General features: G+C 42.2%; 1 protein-coding gene across 2 annotated transcripts; it reads left to right on the top strand.

Annotated features, from left to right (window-relative positions):
• Positions 1 to 108: 108 nt before the first annotated feature.
• Positions 109 to 25,721, top strand: rapgef3 (Rap guanine nucleotide exchange factor (GEF) 3). 2 transcript variants are annotated; one of them, XM_073469376.1, is made up of 28 exons: positions 109 to 191; positions 3,557 to 3,639; positions 10,007 to 10,051; positions 15,310 to 15,416; positions 15,518 to 15,639; positions 16,969 to 17,146; positions 17,256 to 17,340; positions 17,765 to 17,825; positions 18,273 to 18,349; positions 18,448 to 18,594; positions 18,686 to 18,792; positions 20,030 to 20,118; positions 20,231 to 20,309; positions 20,488 to 20,638; positions 20,737 to 20,819; positions 20,897 to 20,927; positions 21,076 to 21,151; positions 21,775 to 21,912; positions 22,075 to 22,172; positions 22,285 to 22,410; positions 22,790 to 22,971; positions 23,463 to 23,553; positions 23,647 to 23,697; positions 23,792 to 23,879; positions 23,973 to 24,037; positions 24,122 to 24,176; positions 24,312 to 24,383; positions 25,018 to 25,721. In XM_073469376.1, exons 2-28 carry the CDS (start codon positions 3,580 to 3,582, stop codon positions 25,134 to 25,136), a joined length of 2,583 nt encoding a protein of 860 aa, XP_073325477.1. In that variant the 5' UTR covers positions 109 to 191; positions 3,557 to 3,579; the 3' UTR covers positions 25,137 to 25,721. The 2 variants fall into 2 exon arrangements, with proteins under 2 accessions (XP_073325477.1, XP_073325476.1); XM_073469375.1 differs by lacking the exons at positions 109 to 191; positions 3,557 to 3,639 and adding an exon at positions 4,843 to 5,249.
• The last annotated feature ends 206 nt before the right edge of the window (positions 25,722 to 25,927 follow it).

Here is a 25,927-nt window from a genome sequence, read left to right as displayed (position 1 = left end):
CCAGAGGCACTCTCTTCATGACCAATCAGATAGATACAGGAAGCTGTGTCCAGCAGCACACCCCACAACTCACATAATCTGCACTGCCTCAAGATTCATCCTCTGACATGTGAACGGAGCTGTGAAGGGAAAGCAGAAAAACAACAAAAGTGTGAATACCAACAAGCTGAAGAATCCTACAGGAGCCGGTGGTGAGTTATGGTCACTTATCAAAATGATTTAACAGACTGACAGACTGTTCGGTTTATGATACTGTTATAAAGTTATTATACTGTAAGTTCATCACAAAGAAAATTGAAGTAATTCGTTATATGACATCCCGTGTGAATGTAAGATTGTGTGACCAATTATCAATACGTCTGACAAGATTTAACGAGCAGTTTTTAATATATACAGATATTTTTTTTATATCACAAGTGTTTCAAATTTCAAGACAAAACAAGTCATTCATTTTCTACATTATCTGTTCAAGTCATTTGTTGCTTCTGTTTATTTATAACTGAATTCACTGGGATGGAAATTGCACAAGTATCACCATGTGACTGCGCAGCATGAGGTGGACGTGTTAGAGCGATGCTGACAAACTGGAGGGTTTTTCAAGGTTTGAAGTTATTGTCACCGTCTGTTTTCATGGCTTCTCTCGTGTCTGCTTCACTTTTTGTCTTCAGTCCTCATTTGACCGAGGGGTCAAAGTAATAACAGATATGTCTCTCCCTGTCACCGCTAACTGGACAGGAGAGAGAGGAAGGAAAAGGTGTGCGTGTGTGTGTGTGTGTGTGTGTGTGTGTGTGTGTGTGTGTGTGTGTGTGTGTGTGTGTGTGCACCACCACACAGTCACAACAAAGACAGTTGGCAAAGTACACATTCCATGGGCGTAGATGTGTCGCAGGAAATCCCACTCCCTTTCCCAGAGGATCTAAATAGAAACACTTTGCACACTCAAAATAAATGTAGAAAGACAAGAAAGAGACACAGACACGAACAATACAGAAAAACATTATCAGCTTCAAACCTTCATCATTAAAACTTACATTTCTATAATTTTTTATTTGACTAATTTAGAGTTTCCCTTTATTCAAAAAGGGAATCAGCTGATAAATAATAACTTCACTGTCAGTGCTTTAAATTTACTTCTGGAACTTATAGTATGTGCGTCACTATGTAACAGGCGTTACATAAATATATATGTTTATATATTTATTATAAAATATATACACTCCAGTCAGTCAGCAGACATACAGTTGCTACTGCTGCCGTTATTTTAGATCACGCTACCTTGCTCGGAATGACCCGCCCTACTCTGCCTCTGACTGGCTACATCCTGTCCGTTAAGTAATGCACATGTGCAACTCTCACCAAAGATTGAACAGAGGCGAGATGTCTCACTCTGTGGCTGAAACGGAGCATTCAAGACGCATTGTGAAAAGGGATGCTGCAGCAATGCACCATATGAGAAAAATAATGTGTTTTTTTGAAAATTAAAGTATGTAAACCTATTCTACTAGGACCCCAACATAAATGTATGAACATGAGAATTAGCATAATATGACCTCTTTAAAGATTATGCAAACATTCATTGTTTTGTACGCTTGTTTGTTTTGCAAGGAAGAAATTGTTCATTTGTTTATTCAAAGCAACATTACGTAGAAATTGGTGTTTTGTGTGATTTGGCACCCCCCACAGTTTCTGAGTGCAACACCACTGTCATAAATACAAATCCCAGGTCTGTAACAGTTTGTCAGATGTAACATAAGTGCTAACTACAAACAAAAGTCATGACGTCATAACAATGTTATGTGTTGAAAACTTGTACCTCGGAGTAAACATGTATGTGACACCGTAATCCTCCCCTCTCACTGAAGTAACAAGTGATAGAGACCCTGTTACAAGACACCATCAGAATGATTTTTGAAGCTGTTATTTTACGGTAAAAAAAAGTTACATTATGTTGTTTTAATGTGTATTTATTGGGACAAGTATTGGGACACGCACCACAGCATTTATAGCCTAAAAGCTGATCTGCAATGCCCATCTCCAGGTGGACCTTTAAAATATATAAAACATAAAACTCAACAACAAGTACACAAGAGACAACACGAACACACTCAACAATATGACACGGACTGTAATACAACAAAACATGACATTTTTTCTTCCATTTCCATCAGAAAAATAAAGAATTTAAGGTTGGTTTTTAACTGAGGTTTGCATACATTTCCTCTCCTCTTGGTGCCATTTGCAGGACTTCCATGTCTTCAATAGAGGGCAGCATTCATTTTCAGAACGCCAGACACACACAGGTGAAGAGAAGCTTTGAGCAACACAAAGAAACCTGAGTCACTGCAGAGTTCGAAGTGTCTGCAGCCCAGATTCAATCTCCCATTGATGCTCACAGCTGTACAACAGTGAGCCTCAAACAAGGTCACCAGTGTTAATGAGCTTTCTTAACAATCCCGGCACCACAAAGCAATTACCATTGTTGAGTTTTCTGGCTCTGCTTTTCTAGATTATCCCCATCCAGTGTAGATTAACCTTCTGTGAAGCAGTTTGCTCCTTCAGTCTTGTGTGTTTGGTAGAAAACTCCCACAAATCCCTCAACAACAGTCATCTTTTTCAGATACAATCAAACAGACTGTCATACTGTGCTCTTCCTTATCAGCAAAACTATCATGTTACCTTCCCTCGAGAGGCCATAAGCAGCAAAACTGGATTCTTCTGTTGTGAACATACTTAATTAGGCATCCTAAGGTCCCCTGTGAGGCATTTGGAAGAAACAGAGAGGCACACAAGTTTAGCCGGATCACGGAAAACTTCTCAGCTCGCCTGCTTTAAATACTGGCTTTTTGGATGGATCCTCATGACTCCACGGTGGTCAAAAATTGGTAAGAGGCCGCTGTTTTTCTGAGAGATTGCATTAGATATGCTTCACAGTAGCGTCAAAGTTTGGGGAGTGTAATGCATCTTCTGTTCTGAGATGAAGAGGTGGGGCGGGTGGGGTTGTGATTCAAAGCAAACTCAGTACTTTCTGTCGCCTTGTGACCCATCATTCACTCAGCAGAAGCACTAATGGAGTGGGGCTCCGAGAAAGAAGCGATAATGTCTAAAACAGAGGTGACACACAGGAGCAACAGGTGCTGGACTTTTAATAATAATAGTAATACCCAGAAGAGGCGGCTCCAACTCATCTATTCCAGCTGGAGGAAGAACAGAATCAAAGCACGGGAAGCAGGACAGAATTCATGTTCTTGGCTGTGTGTGTGTGTCTTGTGGAAAAACCATGGTGAACTCACTCACGCATTGAGGTCAGTACAGGAAGGGCAGCCCTGCACTTGAACAATAGCTGGGATTTAAACAAGTCTTACGTAACATTGTCCAGCCTGCGGGACACAGTTGACCGCGATCCAGTTATAACTGGAGGTGCACGGGAAGTCAAGTTAAATAGAGGGTCCCCTTGTTGTTTGACAGTCTGCAGATTTACATCTCTTTGCTTTCACAATGCATTCCCATGTTTCTTTAATTGATTATTATTAGCCTGTTTCTCCATGTTTTCACACAGATCCATCGAGCCACCCCCACACAATGGAGAACTTAGTTGAATCCATCGGTTTTCCACGCAGACGTACACCAGAGATTGGAGAAGTAAGTCGTCTTCTATGATACAGAACAAACAAAGGCAATAAAGTGACATTTTAACCACAAACATGAAGTCTGAGCCGCAGAGCGAGGGAAAGATAAGGCTGCACATTACACCTGTTGATACAATATACGTTTTATGAATCCATAAACCAGCTGTGCTTATGTAACAGCACAGAACTGAACAAAACTAACTGATGAGAGACACTGAGTGCTGTTCTGTTCTCGACGTTAGCTGCTTTCTGCCCTTGAAGCAGGTTATCTGAACGTCCACCCGGTTGAGCCAGACAGCTGGACAACCTGATAAGTGTGTGTGTGCAGCGTTGTGCAGCTCGTGTGGGCTGCTCTGAACTCCTGCACTGAACAAACTAGACCATAAAGTGCCTGCATGGTACATTAGAGCCTCCTTTAATAACCTTGAGGCGGGTTTGGTAATCCTGCGGTGTCAGGTGGAGCCCGACAGGTAGTTTTGTTGTAGCGGTTTCACTGAGATTTCCAACACTGGGATGTCCTTCAGGCTGAGGAAGTAAATAAATAACATGTGATGAGGTATTCTCAAGAACATGTGGAGGATTAGCTCTTTAATTATGTGTCTATTTGGGGATTTTTAGTTATAGGTCCAGGTTTTGTCACCTTTAAAGGGGCACTGTGTAGTTTTGGAGAAGAAATTCAAACTCAGGATTTTTATATCTACAATATTAATGAGGTAATAAGACAAACATATCCCAAAAAGTTTTTTCTATAACTGAATAAACAAGAAAATACGGTCCCCAGAACACTGTTTGAAGCTAGAAAGGTGGCAGGGTCCGCCACATATAAACAAAGTAAAACAGTATGAAACTGCGCTGTCCTTTAAGGTCAGTTTGCTCACTTGGTTTTGGTTTTGCTTTAAAAATAAGCCAGTGAAGATCTTTCTCCGCAGATTAAAATGTCTTCCCCAAAACTACATAGTGCTCCTTTAAACATCTATTCTGAGTCTGTGATGAAGACACATAAAATGTTTCTGTTCGCTGACGTGCTGTGAAATAAAGGACAAAATGTGCAGTGCGCACCTGCCGACTTGCACACGGAGTGCATCGATGTCAAGTCTAATAAATCAGACGTCATTAATTAGGTAGTAAAGCTGCCGGGGGGAGGCCGGGGGGAGGCTGGGGGAGGCCGTCTCTTCTGATGACTCCGCGGTAGTTCCTTGGCAGAGCCAAAGTGCGCACACACGCAACTCAGCAGTGCGCCTGTGCTGCGAGGGGATGGCCGAGCTGAGGTAGACGCGTCCTGCCTGCCAGATAACCCCGTGTGCGTTTTTTTGGATGCAGGGACCACACACGCACAACCCAGCCCGGATTTTGGGTGGACAAAATGCGGAGTCCTGAGCTGACAGTGTCGCTGCGTTGTGTCCGTCGCTGGGCAGTAACGAGGTGGTGACGGCGCGGTCCGCTGCGCCGTGGATAATGTCTGGAAGCGCTGAGTCCCAGTGCACAGATCTCCTGACTGGGAAAGTTGTCCGCCGCTCGTGTTTGTGATCTGAGACAAAGATGCATCTGTTCCGGAGTCATAATTATCAAGTGTTCCCGGACCGCTTCTCAGGGGAGACGCCGACCATACGAGGCATCAGCTGGGTACGCTGCTTTTCATGTTTACTCCTGAGGAGAAGTAACTGAGGAGTAGTTAGGAGCGCAAGGCTCGTAAACTGAAGGGTGGATGATCAGGACAGGATGAGTGTGATGATAATACTCCCATTGTTATGATCAGTGGTGGAAGAAATACTCAGATCTTACAAGTAGTAGTGTAGTAGAAGTAAAAGTAGCAGTACAATAGCGTAAAAATACTCAGTTACAAGTAAAAGTCCTGCATTCAAAGTCTTATGAAATGTCTACTATAATAAAATATACTATGATATACAGTACTGTATGTTTAAAGCCCACTACGATCAGTGATGGAATGTAACTAAGTACATTTACTCAAGTATTTTACTAAAGCACAATTTTGAGGCTCTTGTACTTTATTCGAGTATTTCCCATTTCTACTACCTTACACTTCCCCTCCGCTACATTTTGCTGGTGTATAGTGTACTTTTTACTCCATTACATGTATTTGATTACTTTAGTTACTAGTTACTTTGGAGATGTCATGCTTCTTTTTTAAATGAATTCATTTTATTAGCAATTGGATAAAAATAACACACAAGTAAATATGTATTATTTACTACTTTTACTCCATTACATGTATTTTGCACAAAAAGTACTTATGATACTTAAAGACGTTAATATCAGATACTTTAAAGACCTTCACTCAAGTACTATTTGTATGGGTAACTTTTTACCAAAGTAATATTTTAACATGATATCTTTACTTTTACTCAAGTGTGATTTTTGTGTACTTACCAAAAGTAAAAGTACTCGTTATGACGAATGGCCCATTTTCGAGTAATATATATATATTATTGTATCATAATTCATGATGCATTAATGTGTTGAGGCTAATTTCATTTACTTTATATACAGTCGGCTGTCTTAATCCATGATTATACATAATAATTAATTAGTTGTTATAAGTAACTAGTAGCCTAACTAATAAGTAACTAGTAATTAATGATGTCACATATGTGTAGTGGAGTAATAAGTATAGTATTGACTTCCAAACTGTGGTGTAGCAGAGGTATGATGTTGCAGAAAATGGAAATATTCGAAGTAGAGTACTTGAGTAAATGTTCTCAGTTATTCCACCACTAATTCTCATCATCATCATCTGTATCATCATCTGTATCATCATGTGTCCCATCATCGCCACCATTGTCACACACAGGAGATCTTGTGTTGTTCACGACGTTGCAAATCTCAGGCTCGATCACAAAGTAATGACTCTAAGATGCGTTCTGTAAATGTCTGAGAGCTCCTGAAAAGTAACATTAGTCATAATTGGTTTTGGAAATTTGGCATGTGGTGAATGTGTGACACATGACGGCTTAATGACCTTAAAAGCCCTTTTGTTAAAGTGTAAGCCACCCTCCAGTGTACGAGAAAATTGCATGTAAAACACTCACTGCTGCGAATCAGGAACGCTCTTTGTCATGGAGCAGGCGACATGTTTATGTAACAATAGGTCTGAGTTAACTTCACAGCCCCTCACCTCCACTATGACACAGTTCAGGTCCCCCCCCAAAACAGCAGCGTGCAGATATTTTAAGAAGCAGATTCCCTCTATTGTTTCAGTAGCTGGGGCGTGGGGGACACAAGAAGGTAACAATGCACAAGTTTTTTGATCAAGCTCAGGTTAAAAATAGCGTATTGTTTATTGTTCACCTTCGCCCATTTCACCCCCGCGCTCAGTTTACAGAAGAGTTTGTAGAAGAATGTGAAGGGGAGGTTTTTGTTCTTGCGGTCACAGGAAGACACAGAGCAGCGGTGAGGCTCTCAGGTTCTAAATTTACTTGACTTTTAAAGCATCAAGAGGTCAAAGACAACTGTAAATCTCCAGAGGCTGCATTCTCAACTTCCTGCAGCTACCAGCCAAAATATCAACATCACATTTCACATAAAACAGCTCAAAAGGTTAAACTTCAAGGAACAAGTTCACTGACAGCGATGCTTTGGATCTGGCCCCGTTTGACACCAGACAACCTGAGTCTTAATAGCAGCACGACATCACATGCAACACATATTCTCTCAAATGGAAAAGGAGTTAAACTTGGTGTCACTGCACCGAGTGAGCTTATTCAGGTTATCTTACACATGATGAATTACATAAGAACACTTCCACAGAGACGTCCTCGTCGGGCCTATAATGAGATTTACACAAAAGTGTAAAGTTCAAGTTGACAGCGTACTAAAAGCACTCAAATCATAAAATATCAAATACATGGACCTGACATTACAAGTATAGGAGTACAGGAGTATACCGGCACCAAACCAGTGCGATCGTCCTCAATAACAACATTCATTTTCTGACCGTATGACTCGATATTGATCAAAGCTGCGTTAAAGATGCAATGTGTAATAATTTTAGTGTAAATTACCCAAAATTATCAACAAAATGTGAAAAAAATAACAGAGTTGCCCATCCTTTTCTCATAATATCACTTAGTAACACTTTCTGTGAGCTCCCAGTCTGGGCAGGTCCAGCTAATAGGACCGCTAGCCGCATGGCTAACTGAGTTATCTAGCTAACATTACAGTTAACAGCATTATAACGGCTACGCTGCCCCCTATTCGTTTGGGATATAAATTCGAAAGCTGGCAAATTCTTACATATTGCATCTTTAAATTTGGTGCAGCCCAGTTGCCAGCATATAATGTCAACAGTGCACATTTCTGCAAACCACAGACACATTAGTACAAAAGGTGGCATGTCAGGTTCACATTATATGCTTATTACCCACCTTTCACATCAGGAGGTGGAGGGGGTGGTGGAGTTATAACAACAAGGCTGGCAAATGGCCGACCACAGTTCGAGTCACACTACTGGATATTTTTAAGGACACCTGGGGATATTTCCAGCTGCTTTTGTGTTGACAAAACTGGGCGCTTTTTAGGGAGACCTGCAGACGTTTCCAGCCGTTTTTGTGGCAGCCAAAACAGGCTATATAAGCCGGACCACGTCTACCGTGATTGTGGCAACCAAAAGAGGTATTTTAAACTAAGCACAGTGTTGTGACAAGAGAGAGAGGAGTTAAAAAATGCACCTCAACATAAAGAAAGTTTTTGACTGATCTGTGGGTTTGGAGAAATGTACTCAGCTTACATTTATTCTGGCGACTGGGTTGAATGGTATCCGGTGTGTCTGTTCGCTGAGGGGTGATATCAGCAATTAGCACAGTTTCACTGGCACTGAGGCATTTGCTAATTCCTTCCCTGAGCTCACACAGGCGGAGACCTCTAACAGGGTCAAAACTGTCCTCATTCTGCTGTCATCATTAGAAGATGCCAGGGCATCGTCTCCCTGTCCCTGTCACTCTTGCATTCCAGTGCTGAGACACGGACTCGATGCAAAACAAAATGCCACACATTCATAAAGGTCCCTAAACGTGTCTGCCTGCCTGCAGACAGGGAAGGACTCCACACGATGTGTTTACTCACAGGGCACATGTGTCATTTTGGTCGGCTCATAAATGATAAAACTAAATATATGGTTTTATGGAGTCGTATACAGTCAAAAATACTTGAGAACCCGATTCACAACCAGTGAAAAATGTATCATGTTTTTCCAACTTCTTCACCCACAGCAGCAGTCTTGCAGTGGGAACTAGTTGAGTTGTTTTATGAGGGAAGTAAAACAACTTGCTGTGTGCCATTCAGGCTGTAATCATGTGACGTAGCTGGCTGCACAGCAGACCAAACAAAACATGCCACGGAGTCTGTCCGCAGAAGGGACTGGAGACGTTTAAGAGATGTGTATCAGAGATGTGATGAGCTGATCACAGCTTCCTGATCAATACAGACAGCTATTGTGTGTGTGTGTGGATGTCAGCTGTGCCATGTGATCACTTTGCATGTCTTAAATTCTTTGCAAGCTGCTCATACGATGCATCAACGAAGGAAAATCTGGTGTATACAGGAACCTGTATTTCTGAACGGTTTTTCCCTCTCAACAAGAGCAAAACAATGCTGAGACAAAGTGAAATATGGTGCCTATAAAACAGTTTTCCTTCCGAGATTGCACTAAGCACCCACAAGCTACCAGATCTGGAGAGAAAAACAATTGCCTTGGGAATAAAGTTGGACAACGGTAGCTGCAAGGGGATCATAAACACATCAAAACGAAGCCAGAAAGAGGAAATACAACTTAGGCCAAAGTACAGACGTGGGAATGTTGAATATTTGTCCACGGCAGCAGGTTTGAGTTCGGCCTGATCTGACATGTGTAAGCGCGGAGAGTAAAGGGAGTCTCCAGAAATATGATTAAACTTCATCTGTGGCGTCAGCTGCAGTGTGTTTCATCTTTAAATGGTGAAGACTTTCAAAAAGCCTTTTCATATGAAAGGACAGTCTGTAGTTAAAAGCGCCATTTTCACTTAACAAAATGTGCGTGGCAGCAGGTTATGTACTCTCCCTTTGCTGTCCACAGTGTGCACTCTTTCCTCCCACTTCATTACATCCACCCACATCACACCAGCGACAATGGCAGCACAGAGCAGGTTGAGGTAATGTATTTGTGTTGACCTTCATCCTGATGAAAAGAAAATAATTATTCCGTCTATCTGGACGGTCCAGCTTGGTTATAAGTGTTTATTTGGTTGAAACCGCAGCGAGATTATCATCAGCGACCAGTCCAGCTAGTTCCTCTGGAATGTCGTTTTCCAAAGCAAGTTATCTGCTTTATTTCAGAGGCTTTAGATATGCAGAAATGGCTAACGTCTCTCTATTTCTGTTTCTCTTAGACTCCGCTGCCAGAGGCCTTAAATTCAAAGGACACAATGAAGCAGGTGAGTTTATCAGAGACGGTGACAGTGCATCACCTCCACACAGCCGAGAGTAATCCAATGTTCTTACTGGTGTTTTAGGGCAAGACGCAATGCCAGAGGAGGTTTTAGCACTCTAGCACTTTTACATGATTGAACAGGGTGTCTGCAGGTCCTTAAAAGACATTAAATAGTCTTAAATTTGGATTTGTGAGGTTTTAATTGCCACAAACACTCATTTAATTTGTCCATCTTTTAATTCAAAGACTTCGACTCGAGGACTTCTTCGTGAAAAGTTAACATTTCGGACTTTGCAAATCTAAAATCGTCTAAAATCGTATCTTTTTAAATTATATTTGAAAATGCATATTAATCCATGCAGATCTAATAACCATGCATACCCGCAATGCTTGAATAAGAAAAATCAGTCTTAAATTTGGTTTAAATGATTTTCAAAAGGTCTTAAAGGCATTAAATTTAAGTGTCTGATAAGAACGGACATTTGAATAAGATATGACTGTAAAAAATTGGATTCTTTATAGCTTTAGTCATTGAGGTTAATTATTACTTAGTGTCTTACTTAGCTTATACTAAGTCATGTGGTATCCTTTTGTGCTTTTTTATGCAAGACCTCCGGGACAATTTCATAATCAGGTTCTTAATCACATATCAGGCTTCTGTCACTCTGCTAATTCGCTGACCACGATATCTGACGCTGGCATAGTTCCTCAGACTGTTACTCTTTAAACTATCACAGTCCAGCTGGCTGTAAGCCATACTGACCTCTCCCTCATCCAGAGTTGCAGCGCTTGCATCCTCTCAGACTGCTGAACTTGTTCTTTTGTTGTTATAATATCCTGCATTACTACTCAAGCGAGTCTTTAAAAAACACATTCCTAGCAGGGACAGGCAGTCACAAGGAGTCTAAAGGGCACTTCAGGGTCCACAGTTAATTGACCCTCCCCACCCTGGCAGGCCCCTCGCACTGCTTTATCTCAGCTTCTTCGACAGCATGTCAAGGAGAGAACCTTTAAAACACTGATAACAAGGACATGACATGGAAAGTGAATCCAGTTCGGGCTCAGTGGTCTCCCCCAAGACAGAGGAAGTAGACTTTGAGAGGAAGAGAGACAGAGAGAGCATCTCTCAACCCTAAAAGAATCAATGCCTCTTCCATTTAGTTTTGTCCTGAGAGTAATTGTGTCTGCAGGAGGCAGGTGTTGCTAACCTCTCGCAGCTTTGTTTGGTTGCCGAGCGAGTGTTGGCTCTGGATTCTGAAGGACACTAATGAGCGTCGTGCGTTGTGATATTGCTGCAGCAAGATGGATTGTTTTTAATAACCTGCGTTTGATTGGGCTCCGGCTTTTATACGCACAGAGAAATGGAGTTTTCCTCTGGAGACATGAACATGCTGAAGGAGGATTCACCCAAAAGTGAAAAATCAGTCATTATCTCCTCAGCCCCATGCCGATGGAACGTCAGGCAAAGTTTTGTAGTCTACGTCTACAATGCATTCACGGACTGAAAAAAACAACAACATTAAAATGGCTCCATACAGCTCGTCAAGTGTAATCAAGTCTGTCAGCCCCCTAGATCCCAAATTGATTTTTAAGACAAATCTTAGCTGCCAAGCTAAAAGTGTTGACGCACACCCCGTTTTATGAGGGTGCAAGAGCTCAACCGCATAAAAAATGACGTCTTTTCACTTTAATTTGGGATCTCGGGGCTTCCGGAGAATTAGATTATGCCTGACGAGTAGCGTCTGGGCTACGTCGAGACATTGTTTTGCTGTAAAGCTCCAGAAATGATTTGTGGACTACTACTTCAACTGACTTAATAAAGTCTAATAAAAGACACAACAGGCTCAACTCAAAGTTAAAACTAAACACTGGGTGCTGAATCTTTAAAAAAATAGTCATATGGAGCCATATTGAATACACTTCTTAGATACGCTCACTGAAAATGGGATGAATGAGAAGATTTCCTTCGCTTGTTTCTTACGATTTGAATATAAACAGTGTTGTCTTGTGTATATTGATGCCAGAATACATGCTGAAGAAGGGTGGCTTGCCTGAAACATCCATGTGTCACTATTAATGAGTCACTTTAAAAAAATACATTTGTCATTTGGGTAATAACAGCTTCATATGATGAGAACCAAATGACCTAATCGAACCAGATCCGTCATGTATCACAGGATGGAGACGTCGCTGTCTTTAGTGTGGGTCTTGTACTTTTCTCACGCAGACGGAGGGGAAAAGTCAGGTATCTGCAGTCCACACAGCTGCATTAATCTGCTTGTCGACTCGCACAGCGTTCATCTGTAGCTGCTTCTCACACGGCACAGCCCACCGAGGTCACACAGAGAGTGAGGAGCATAAAAAATGTCTCGCCCACAGAGGAGACACACAGTGGATAACTCTGCTCGTCATCATTCCACCCCACAAAAGACAAATGCAGGAAAACAGAAGCCACACACTTCAAAAAGCTCATGACTCTTTCAGCCGGGCCCAGACTGATGTTAAAGAAAAATCAAACACAGAATAGATGATGTGATTATGCTGTGTCAAGAGACAATTACAACCTTCTGCCAAGCAAAATGACTGTGCACTTCTGTCTGATAGTAAGCATATGCCTCACTGAAGAGACTGTGAGTAAACCGTAGAGCAGCTGCTCTGTAGCCAGTTCTGCATAAGAACGAGCGCAGTAATTCAGAATCATATGTAAAGAACATGTAAGTTTGACAGTTTAAGTGCAAACCAGTGTGAATTTTTATTATTATGATACTACATCAGCAGTCTGAAAGCACTTTTTGAATGTAGGCGCTTGATTGTAAAAATGACCTCAGTAGAGCGACAGACCCCGGTTATAAAATAGTTTACGACTGCCTGTCCAAACTTTACAGACGGCCCATACATCAGCGTTTGGTCACTGTAAACCAGCCGAACATGTATTGTTGCTCAGGAAGGGCTGTTTGCTTTGTAACTCGACTCAGTTGGAACAATAATCGTCGTCCGAGATAACGTGATTAGGTGGCCTACATGCAGACAATAAACAGCATCACCATGCACAGCCAGCTCTAGACAAAGTTTTCTGCAGGTTTTACATGATGGTATCGAAGGCCAGGTCCACTTAGTGAAAAATGGCTTTTGATTTTGTTTTCTTAAAGGCTGGGTTAGGTAATGGAAAACTGTCTCATCAGGAAAATAAATGTCTGAGCTGACATGCCTGAGAACGTAAGTACGGGAGTCCCAGAGGAGAACAGGCCCCTGGGAATACTGGTGACCTCCAGACAGCATAACTCCAGCAGGGCACAGCAGACGCCTTGTGGCGCATTTACTCTGGCGATGTCTGGGAACAAGCTGATGTGGGAACGAGAGGTTGAAGTGTGTGCTGCACTGTGCGACCCACAGTTGTCCGTTATAGTGGCACATTATAATTAGCAGTTCTGTGTGAACTTAGATTTAACACGCATGTGTCGTGACCCCAAGTCCAGGCGAAAGAGCAAAGGTGGTGTTGGTGTCGTGGTGGTATGGAGTCCTTGCATCAAGTCAGCAGCCGTTTTTTAAATCCTGACTGAGTTACTGGTAGTTTTTTTGGCACTGGTTGTCTCACATCGGCACTTTAAAAGGGACAATCAGACATACATATTTGTCCTGAGTGGCCTAGTTTTGGAGACATCGGCTGTAGAATATAATCGAACTAGATGGAAAAACAATTCTGTAAAACTCAACAGCAATGTTTCTATCAGGAAATCATGACCCAGTTGGTCAAGATAATCCACCGTCCTCGCAGTTTCATGTAGGAACTGTTTTTCTTTGTACCGTATTACACCCGCCAACCGAATCACTCTGCAGAAGGAAGCTTGTATCTGCTAATGGAAGAGATGCCCATGATAGCCCATATAACTCTCTGGAGGTCTGCAGAAAGTCCCCTCTAGGCCTCTTGTGGACTGAATGAGTTGTGGATCTGGACAGCCGTTAGCCCTCTCAGTCACCAGAAGCACGGTGAGTTCTAGATATTTGGTTGCAGCCTGTGACCTCTTCCTTCTGGGTGGTAGTACAGCTGATGGGTACAGTTGGAGTTTGGAGTTTGGATTTCAGCTTTATTTGCAATAAAGCTCAGTGTTTGTTGTTCGACCTGCCTGCCTCTGTGTCTGCATTTGGGCCCATTGTGATGTCTAGTTCCAAGGCAGGACGAGGCAGATATCTCTCCGACCAATATTCCTAAAACTCTTGCAACTCACATCAAAACAATCCAGATGGATAAACAGCACTACAGAGAAGAGGGAGAAATATTTTTGAATTTGGGTCGAGCTGTCCTTTTAAGGAGAAAGAACCGATGTAGGAAATGTTCATTGTTATGTTTCTGTGTGCATCTCAAGACCACCACCTTGGGCAAACAGCAGTGCCTCGAAGAAAAACCAAAGAACAAACATGCAAACCGACTGAGTCACTCGTGGAATCACAAGACTGGGTGCAGGAGATGTGAGAGGGGGGGAGATCAACAGGGAGGAGCATAATAAAAATGTCTACAATCATGAGTAAGATATATATTGTTGGGTGGTAACAGAGCAAATCTTGAAATGGCCTGATTTTTGGAAAGGCGCATTACAGCAGCAGACAAAGCACTTTGGTGTTACGTAAGCCTCCCTTCTGCATCAGCAGCTGACAAGTTTTTGCACCCTCGTCTGCAGTCTTTTCGGGTCGACCGGAGTGAGTTGCGTGCATGTGTGTCTGGTGGTGGTGGGGGGATGGAGAGAGGTTCAAAGGAAATGCAGTAAGGGTGGTCGGAAAGGGAAAGTTTGTTGTCGCTGCGTGCCGGCCACAGAGCGAGTTGTAGAGGCTGGGAAACTCAGCGAGGTGTGGGTGGGTTTTACATTTTTAACACATTCTCACCTCCCTGCAAACCCACCCACACACACACCCCACACTACACACTCCAACACCCACAGAAATCTCCACTCACGCTGCTGACGCTTGTGCCATCACACATATCTCCATGCTGAGTGGAAATAAACTTGTCTCTCTCTCTCTCTCTCTCTTGCGCTCACACATGCCCACTTGTTTCTTTTGCTAACTTCTGTCTGCCGCCAACACACAACTCAACCGTTTCGGTAAACAAGAACGCCTGTGTTACACATCCTCCTCTCTTATGTACTCAGCCCTCTCTCAGCCTGTTTCATCACATCATCAAAATGAAAACACAACTCAGATTTATATCTGTAAAGAAATATGCTAAAGGTTTAACTGCTTAATCTTTCCTTTCTTGTCTTTATTAAGTTTCTTTCAGATCGTGTCGTGAAGGCGGCGAGATCCCTGTATAGCATTATGGTCGAGAGGAACCCCGGTCTGGTCCGAGACAGAAAGTATCACCTCAAAACATACAGGTACCCACACTGAGGGGAGGTGGTTTCTTACTGTGTTAGAAGTGTGACTCTAACCTCTGGGAGTTACATGCAAATTTACAATGTTGAATTTTTTATCACAGACAATGTTGCTCTGGAAAGGAACTTGTTGACTGGCTGATGAAACAAAATGATGGCCTGCAATCAAGAAGCCAGGCAGTTGGGATGTGGCAGGTGTTGGTGGATGAAGGAATCCTTGTTCATGGTAAGAAACTAAAGACAGTTTTGATTGGAGTCCAGTATATCGGTTAGGTCGATATATTGGTTGGGCGATATTATGGGCCGATATGTAAGAGATATTGCCCGACAAGGCATCAATTATCAGGAATTAATGGATGATGTGGAGGCCGTTAGTTCCCGATAATGGATTTATCCCTCTCATAACATGGTCACTTGCCAAAGAAAAGAAAATGAAGACCATTAACTTTTTGTTTTCATGTGTTTTGTGAGTTTTTCACAAACTCTTTGACTAATACCTGGAACAATCATTACAATCACCAAAGGTTCTGGATATGTTATCACTCCAGTAATTTGGACAAACTATTCATGATACGACTTGACATCAGAAGATGAACTAGTCCAGCGGTACTGTGTCTTGGGTCGTTCAGCACCAGGCCACATTATTTATTTTTCTGGAAACTTTTTATTACATATCATAAGGAGAATAATTTTCATTTAACATAAAAATATCCCCAAAAAACTGATTTAATTCACATTTTCATGTGTATTTATACACTAGTTTGGGCTTCACTATCTCAACATGCCCAAAGCAAACGAGTTTATCGCTACCAATGTCATTTTGGACGATACAGTTTGGTGTTAAACTGTAAAATATCCTGCCTCCATTACATACCTATCGTTGATAACCACATTTAAGGTGATCTTTGCAACAACAAAAAAAAAGTGTTTATGTATATTCTGTGTATTAGTACTGTCATACTTGATATCGTTCTAAAATATAACTTTGGCTTTAAGTTTTCTCAGTTTTAATTAAAGCCTTCGGCCAGCAGTCAAAACTAAAGACAAAATTTACATAATATTTCTCATGTTTTAGGCGAGCTTGGCATTCGCTGTAGAAGTATGTGGAGTAATTCCACTTGAAATCCTGTCATATTCTGGTATTTTTTAATATATTCTGATAATAATATCTCAGGCAGCACTCGAGAATGTCCCAGGAGTGCTTGAGCAGTCTGGAATCTGTTGATGGAGCCTGCCAGGGCATGTGTTTTACATTTTGTTCTCACTCAGACGAGTGTTCACGAAGCGCTTATGCTCTTTGTTTGGGGGCTCTGTCTTCCTCGAGGAGAAACACTCCAATCAGGGTATAAATGCTTCATCATCAGAAGAAAGGGGTCACTCAGAATAGATTTGCACTTATTTTCATGTATCTTGGTCATTCTGGACTTTTGTAAAGTTATAAAAAGACAGTCTAATCCTCCTGAAGGTCGGCATTTACTATATCAGTCGCTGAAGGTCTAGTTACAATCAGGTGTCGTTAATATCTTCCCTTCTGTTTTTTTCTGCCTCAATCAAGTGAAACATGAGTTGAACTTCCTCGACAAGGACACCCAGTTCTACCGCTTCCAGGACGCAGAGTGCGGCCTGAACCACATTACGAATGAGAGGGACTCGGACGACGAGCTGCAGGAGAGTCTGTCGCTGCTGTCTCAGCTCGGTCCAGACGCTCTGCTCACTATGATCCTACGCAAATGGTCAGCATGTTAAACCTTCATACAAATACTATGCATGAGAACCTGTTGTTTATGTATCAGCTAGTCCATCTGTGGTTGATTGTACCTGTTGTCTCCTTCTTGTGTTTAGTCCCAGTCAGAGGAGCGCTGAGGACCTGGAGGTCATCTACGAGGAGCTGCTTCACGTCAAGGCCGCGGCTCATCTCTCCACCTCCGTCAGTCACTATTACTGCTCCTGACTAAAGCCACCATATGTAGATTTCTTTATGTGATTATAGCATCTTGTAAATTATTTTTAAGGCAGAATTTGTAGAAAAGTGAGATTGATTTTGTGTGCAGATTGTATTAAATTTGACACGAGAGCTCCATTTGAACCTGTTTTCAACAGAACTATCCATAAAACTCTTGACATTGTATGAAAAATGAAGAAAATTGTGTATATGAAGAGAATTTGTGACTTTTGCCCCATAATGCTTCTGCCATTTTTGTTCATTTGTGATAATCAACCAAATCTTTGCATCCAGTTCCCTCTCATTCTTTAACTACTTTGTACCACTAGTATAACAATCACACAATGAAATCAGGACTTATCGATTCGGATCGAGTTCGGTCTCATTTCTTGCCCTGTTGTTCCTGCAGGTGCGTAAGGAGCTGGCGGCGGTGCTGGTCTTTGAATCACATGCCAAGGCCGGAACAGTCTGTGAGTGCGACAGCTTTGCTGACGTTTGAGCTCGGCTGGTAGAGAGTCTTAGCTACACACACACACAGTTTCATTGTGAAGTTGAACCGCACTGGAGTACACTGACGTGCGTAAATGCCCTCTTAACATCCTCTTCTGCCAAACACGCCTGTCAGGTATATTATCGCTACCAAACCGTGTATAACATCAGGAATATTAAAACATCCTCCGGCCATGATTGATTCATTACTTCACTGGAGGTAATCAGGTCAACATGTTTGTCTCTCCATCACGCTGCCCATCTGGCCTTGAATATGGAAGTCATAGCCCAGATACATAATAAAGCCTATTGTATAAACATGCCCTGTAAACGTAATCTTAATGCCATTCTGATGATTATTCACACATAGGCGCGTGTAAATGATCACTGTCGATGCTGACGGTCTTTCTTTTTTTTTTGTGATGTAGTGTTCAGTCAGGGGGACAAAGGCACTTCCTGGTACATCATCTGGAAAGGCTCAGTAAATGTGATCACACATGGGAAGGTAAATCCATTTAGAGGAATTGTCACCTGTCAAATGCTTTGTTGCCTTTGAATTAGATGTCAGTATGATGTGATACTGACGGAGCTGTGTGCATACAGGGCCTGGTAACTACACTACATGAGGGCGAGGACTTTGGGCAGCTAGCTCTGCTGAACGATGCACCTCGCGCTGCCACCATCATCTTGAGAGAAGACAACTGCCACTTCCTCCGTGTTGATAAACAGGACTTCATCCGCATCCTCAAGGTGTGTATGACCGGCAGATTACTGAACGGGCATGCAGTGGCTGTAGAAACGCTGCAGGTCTGATTCCACAACTTTTCATCTCGTCCTTTAGGATGTTGAAGCTAACACGGTGCGACTTGAAGAGCACGGGAAGACGGTGCTGGTGTTGGAGAAGAGCTCCGACTGGGCCGAGCAGGGAGGAGCGGGAAACAACAGCAAGTGAGAAAAACTCTGACGCACACACGTCTGAGGCAATACAACAGTCACTTCACAAGCAGCTCCATTATCATTAAGACACTTCACCTGGGTGAGGTCAGATACTGTATCACACCAATAACACAAACACTGCCGTTGGTCACCATAACACAGTTGGTGAATAGCATACAGATCTTTTTGTCAAACGTGGTTAAGATCGTATTAATGGGCTGTTATCTGACAGCCGGGGAAGAAATGGACTTCAACCCTGCCTTGTTGAGAGACTCGTTATCAGTCTTGAAGTGTTTTAGCAAACATAGGTGAATTAACATGACGGTTGACCTCCCCTTCAAACTTAACCTGTTTTTACCTTGTTTCTTTTCTTCGCTTGCACACCTTGCACAATACAACCATCTTCTCTTGTTCCGTCCACTCAACCAAGCAACCAAGACTTCTCAGAGGAGCCAAACTGATATTACATTTTCTGACATGATGCCATCAGATACAGTAACTGAGGGAAGGCAAGGCATTCTGTAGTTCAACAGTAAACATGTGATCTGTGATTGACCCAGTGAGTGCTGTCCGGAGTTTGCAGGACAATCTACACAACGGCTACGTCATTTTTTTTTCTGGCTGTTGTCGCTGGGAGGTTATCAGCCAACGTACGTGCAAACCAATGATAGAGTAAATGTGGAGAGATGCTTCTCATCATTTATTTTTCTATTTATTGATGTATTTATTTAACAGATACAGTGCAAATCACACTACACTAACATGTGTTAGCTCCAAGCACCTCTGTGCCGAAAGACCAGCCTCACAGAGGAACCAGCCTGGCTGTAGCCTCTGCATCGTTCATCTGGGATGGGAGTCATTGAAAAAGCACATAAGCGTGCATTATAATAATTATTATAATTGTAGGCCAATTAATTTAGGCTCGATTCATGTTTGTCATTATTTTCACAACTAATCAATGAATCGTTTGATGCTTAATTGCGTTAATCATTTAAAAATTGCCCAAAATGCTACTTTAGTCTGAACCTGTAACTGACAAATGTTTGACATTTTTGCTTGAAAATGACTGAAATGTAATCGATTATAAAAATAGTTGCTGATCGATTAACTGACTAACGGGTGCAATTCTACATGATTAAAATAAAGGTAATACCAGATTATCAGGCGCTAATTCAAAAACACAAATGAAGAAGCAGAACGGATACACACAGAGCAAAACAATGGATTGATCTGTTCCTCTCTTGTACAGGTACACAGTTATGTCAGGAGCACCTGAGAAAATCCTGGAACACCTGTTGGAAACAATCAGGTTGGACTCTAATGGAAATGACGCTATAGGTGGGAGGCCCGCGTTCATCTTCTTGCCTATTCCCCTGAGTAATTCAACATAATCACATGTAGTCAGCTAGTTAGTTAACCGTGTGTTGTTGCGATGTTTGTCTCCCTGCAGATCCCTGTGTGAGCGACTTTCTGCTCACCCACAAAGTCTTCATGCCCTCCAGCCTGCTGTGTCCCGCACTGCAGCACCAATATCCTGGAATAGTCAATAATGATACACAGTGATGGTGATGCTGATCATAAGGATAATGTGTACTGCTACTGTTTGAAACAAGCATTTAACTGCCATGAGGAAATTATATTCTGTTGACCCACAATGTCGTTATTATCTCAGATTTTTGTTGTTATGCCCCTTAACCATCATTGCACGTACAAGGCGGAGCTCTCAGAGGGGTCGGATCAGGAGAAGGCGTCCTACATTCTCACAACAAAGCAGAAGGTAGTGAAGCTGATCGGCCAGTGGGTGGCGCTGTACGGCCTCCTGCTGAAAGAGGACCCTATTGCTATGGACTTCCTGGAGGTGAGATTGCAGGTTCGAACATTGCAAGAATAAAGATTATATTTATTACGAGGAGAATCAATAATTATGCTCCTGCTTTGTTCATGTTGCTGAGACAGAGGCTGAAGAAGGAGGTGGCAGCTGATTTCCGTCTGTACAGCATGCTGAAGGAACAATTTCGGGAAAGGAGGAGAACAAAAATGTAATATATAATCTTACAACATCTGCTGTTTCAACTAAATGTCTCGAATCATGAACATACGATTTATCTCTTTACAGACTGGAGAATGGATATCAGTCACTGAGCAGGGTAAGCATCCTCTTATCATTTTTTTTGCATCTTGCAGATGACAGCTGGTTGCAGAATATTGATATCAGAGTTTCATCTTAGTGAGAAAACAGTTCGAATGTCATTTTTTCGGTTTAATGTCACTGAGTCACTCTGATGCCATCGACAGAACCAGCAGTTTGATTGGTTTTCAAACTGCGAGGAGACGGTGGGGAGGCTACAACCAATCAGAGCACAAGATAAAGGTGAGCGAGGCATGAAATCACATACATCAATCAAATTAGTGGTTCTGTTTATGTACATGTACATCAATTATCTTGTTTTTATGTATATTAGTGTGCCGAAATTACGTTAGCATGCACTTTGGCAGGTCACTGAACATTTTAGAATATATCATGTAATCCAAATCTTCTTTTTTCTGGATGTCTGACACTTTTGTCAACTTCTCAGGGATCAATGCATCTAATGGATCTTAATCCATTAGAATGCTATTCTAGTTATTGAGAGAATTTCAAAAATCATTCAGTTTTCACACCGTATGGACCTTTTGTCATCATTATTCCTTCATATATTCATGCAAATATAAACCCAAACTTTAGAATAAAGAAATAGAGCAAATTACTTTTTAACAATAACATTCATAAGACAAATATGTCAGGGTGACAGGCGACCTGAAATCGTCACCACCATGGCAGGTGGCAGGTGCTAATTTCATTCCCTGGTTGCGACATAGATGAGTTTGCGCACGCTCACGTGTCTGTGGGTGTTGTATATGAATAACACATATCACCGCACCTCATTTCTCACGTCATCAGTCCTGAAAATCAGCATGTACTGACATTTCGGCTCCTGTCTCGTCTCGGTGCAGTGTTATATGAGATCTACAGGCCAGACAGCAAACCTCTCACCCTGATGCTCCCAGTGAACACATCTGTGCAGGATGTGATGTCAGCAATCGTCAAACCCGGAGGAGATCACGTCCTGGTCAAAATGAACTCCACGGGAGGTGGGACACAGAAAAACACATCTTGTGCTTAAAGATGTTGTCTGTTACTGTACATTTGTTAGAAGAAAGCAATCTAGCCTTTGTCATCTTAGATTTTTTTTTACCATTCACGGTCAGTCCATTATGCTGAAAATGAGTTTTTGATGTATTAAATCCACACAGAAAGAGCTCAGTTAAAGCTGGATGCCACTGCGGTCTACACGGCCCTGGGACTCAACGAGAGACTGTTCATCTGCACAAGCAGCCAAGTGGAACAACTGGTGAGGAAACCAAAAGAGGACATGTCATCAGTTCAGACATATTTTAATTATCAGTATTTAGTATGTTTTAAGCAGTTTTTTACAGTTTTCTTCCTCTGTCTCTTTCCCCCAGACGCCACTGAAGGAGCAGCAGGGTCCGGAGCGAGGAACGACCGATGTCCTGGAACAGATGAGCTCTAAAGACATCGCCACTGAACTCACCAATTACGACTGGGAACTGTTCACTGCCATGCACGAGGTAACACATTTTACATCTGATTACAGCATACAGTACAAACCGATACCAAAGCAAAGAGGAAGTTGCTTAATTGCACTGGTGATGCTTCATCATGGTGAGACTCAAGTAGTCTATCATGGGAGTAAAGCCAAAGCTGAAACCGATACGCAGACATTTCCTCCTTCCTACAAAAGATTGATCTCTTTGATTAAAATGTTTTCCTATGACACACTCCTTGTCACTTCTTATCTAACAGCCTTGAGATCACCTGGTCGTCCAGTACAACTTCCTGCATTCTTCACATGTCTCTGAAGCAAATCACATTCATAAAGTCACCTGTAAAAAACTGTTACTTAACTAAAAAGTCAGTGGTTGTGACTCACTCTCCCCGTCTCTCCAGGTGGAGCTCGTCTACTACGTATTCGGCCGGCACAAGTTCCCCGGCGCCATCACAGCTAACCTTGAGCGCTTTGTGCGCCGCTTCAATGAGGTGCAGCACTGGGTGGTGACCGAGCTGTGCCTCTGTGAAGACCTGGTGAAACGAGCCATTCTGCTCAAGAAGTTCATCAAGATCGCAGCAGTGTAAGAGTTAGTTACAAGAAACCTCGGCCATGTTTTGATGGTTATATGCTAAAGGTCAGCCAGTCCACCGATTTGTTCCTGAACTATCTCAACATCAAATTCTGTACAAACCTTACGGTTCCAAGATGAATCCTACTGACTTTGGTGACTCGCTCTAGCGCCACCATCAGGTTCACATTTGGGGTTTTGAACCCTCAACAAGAATTGGTTTTAATTCCTTGTAATTTAGTTCCCTTTGTCATCACTTTTGGGATCCCGTAACTTGTCATATAGTGCCAATATCTGGTCAAAGATCGAGCTAGTTCATAACCAAGTACCTGGAAAATGAATGTCCTTACCATCACGGTATGCTAACATGCTAAACATTGTACTGTGACCATGTTAGTTCGAAGCGTCAGCACTCAAAGTACAGCTTCACAGAGCTGCTAGCATGGCTGTAGACTCTTGTTTTCATATAACATCTTTAAAACCTTGTGTCCTCCCTGTCACAGATTAAAGGAGCAGAAGAATCTCAACTCGTTCTTCGCCGTGATGTTTGGTTTGAGCAACAGTGCCGTGCACAGGCTTTACAAGACCTGGGAGGTGAGAACACGACGTTCATGATGATATTTAATGACTTGAAACACAACTTTGATAATGACTCGTGAAACAATTTTGCTCGGTTGTCTATTACAGAGAATCCCCAGCAAGACAAAAAGGATTTACTGTGCATATGAGAGATTGATGGTAAATTACAATCCCGAAACTCTTTATAATCTCCCTGCGTGGAACATTCAAAGACAGCTTACACTTTCTCCTGTTTATTTTCTGCTCCTGTCAGGATCCCTCACGAAACCACCGGGCCTACAGACTGGCTGTGGCCAAACTCAGTCCTCCCTACATCCCCTTCATGCCTCTGCTGCTCAAAGGTAACAGATACTAGCAGTGTCGCCTGTGAAGCATTAGACGTGACTCTCCTGTACATTAAATCTCTAATCACTTTTTCTTTTGCCTGTGCCCAGACATGACATTCATCAATGAGGGAAATCCAAACTATGTGGAAAAACTGGTCAATTTTGAGAAACTGGTAAGACAAAAAATTGTTTTTGAAACGTTGCTCAGCTTATGACATTTACCTAAAAATGTTTCCCTTTCCCTCCCGTTCTCACAGCGCATGATCGCCAAGACGGTGAAAATAGTACGAGGATGCAGAAGCCAACCGTATGGTGAGTGATCCAGTCGAGCTCGTCATTCAAGCACGACTCACTCACAGTGCTGGCAAGGATATATACACATTGGCTATGAATAATACATGCAGGATACGTCAGGTGAACAACAGGTGTCTATTTTTTCTTCTGCAGTGCCGGCATCTCCACAGAGGGGCCTGGCAGACCGGATGTTTCTGGAAGGGCCTTCGACACGCATATCTACATGTAAGCTACATATATCTATACATTAACTGTTGTATACACTTTTTTTTATAATACTTTTATAATACTTTTATTTTTTATATTAGTCCAGAGGGTTTCTTAAGTTATCGCTGTCATGGTCCTGTTCCTCCCCGGCCTGCTTTTACAACAGAATGCAATTATCTGCAAGCAAACTGTGTTTACTGATAACAGTTTTAAGAAAGTGTTCCTGACATCCTTTATTCAATCATGTGTTTGACTAAGTGGTGAACCTCGCCCCATCCTCGCATGTGAACAACAGAGGATTCCCCTTTTATACCCAATCGTGATACTACTACCTGTTGCCAATTAACCTGTTTACCTGTGGGATGTTCCCAACAGGTGTTTATGGAGCGGTCACAACTTTCCCAGTCTTTAGTGGCTCTCGTGCCAACTTGTTTGCAACATGTTGACTTCAGAATAAGCATATATTAACACAAATCAATGGAGTTGATGAGGTAGAACATTGTCCTATTTTCAATTGAGTATATGTCAGAAAGGATTTGCAAATTATCACACTTTACACGGTTTTACAGTGAGCAAAAACTAAGCTGTTAAACTACCAACACTCAAACATGCGCTGACTCAAAAATGATTTCTTCTCCTTCTTCCTATCCAGGCTCGAACCACGCCCTCCCTCTGCAGAGTCCCACCAACATCCGGCACTACATTCAGCACCTGAAGGTGATCGACAGCCAGCGCAAACTCACACAGCTATCGAGAACGTTAGAATGCTAGGACTTCAACCTGCAAACGTGCAAAGACTCTGAAACTGTAGCACAAATCTGAAAACAGAGAACGGATTGTAGCTGGATGAACAAAAAACTTCCACACCTGCCTAAATAAGAAGGATCTCTGGAGGACTATATTCATGGAGACGCTGTCTGTGCAGGACAACAAGAACCAGAGAATCCAGTTCTGTGCCCATGAGACTTGGTGGACACTTTTTTTATCCAGGAAGCCTTACATCACACCGGTGTATACATTTTTATGCGTATGTGCCACAGTTGAAACTGATCCCCCTCACAAAGGCAACGTTACAACATGCTGAGTGACGTCCGTGTAAAAATTCACTCATATTACATTTTATATACTGCTGTCTGTGGAAGCATCACTGTGGTGATACCACTAAAAAGGCCATAAGAACACACACACTGCAGATATTAGCCATAGCTTATCACTGTAGGTCAGTTTTCTGTGCACTAGTATTTTCACATTAAAGCTAATATATTGTATCGGATCATTTTTTGGCGACAAGGCCACGAACTGACATGCATATAATTTCATACAATGTTGTTTTTTTCTAAATAAATTATTTTCTCACATGTGTGTATTCAATGAAAGCACAAGAATATGTAAAAAGGGAAATATTTTTTATTTAAAGTACAAACCATAACAGGTACAAATTGACCCCCAAAGCCCATCTCGTCCTTCCCCCCCTGACAAAAATGTTCTCCCCAATATGGGGTGAGAAAAATTCACAACAAATCAGTTATCCTTTGTATTCAAACACTATTCTCCGTGTCATA

This window comes from Pagrus major, chromosome 7, assembly GCF_040436345.1.
Source record: "Pagrus major chromosome 7, Pma_NU_1.0".
In the NCBI taxonomy this organism is placed as follows: domain Eukaryota; kingdom Metazoa; phylum Chordata; class Actinopteri; order Spariformes; family Sparidae; genus Pagrus; species Pagrus major.
Note: the sequence above shows the minus strand (reverse complement) of the source record. Positions and strands in the feature narration are given on the sequence as shown.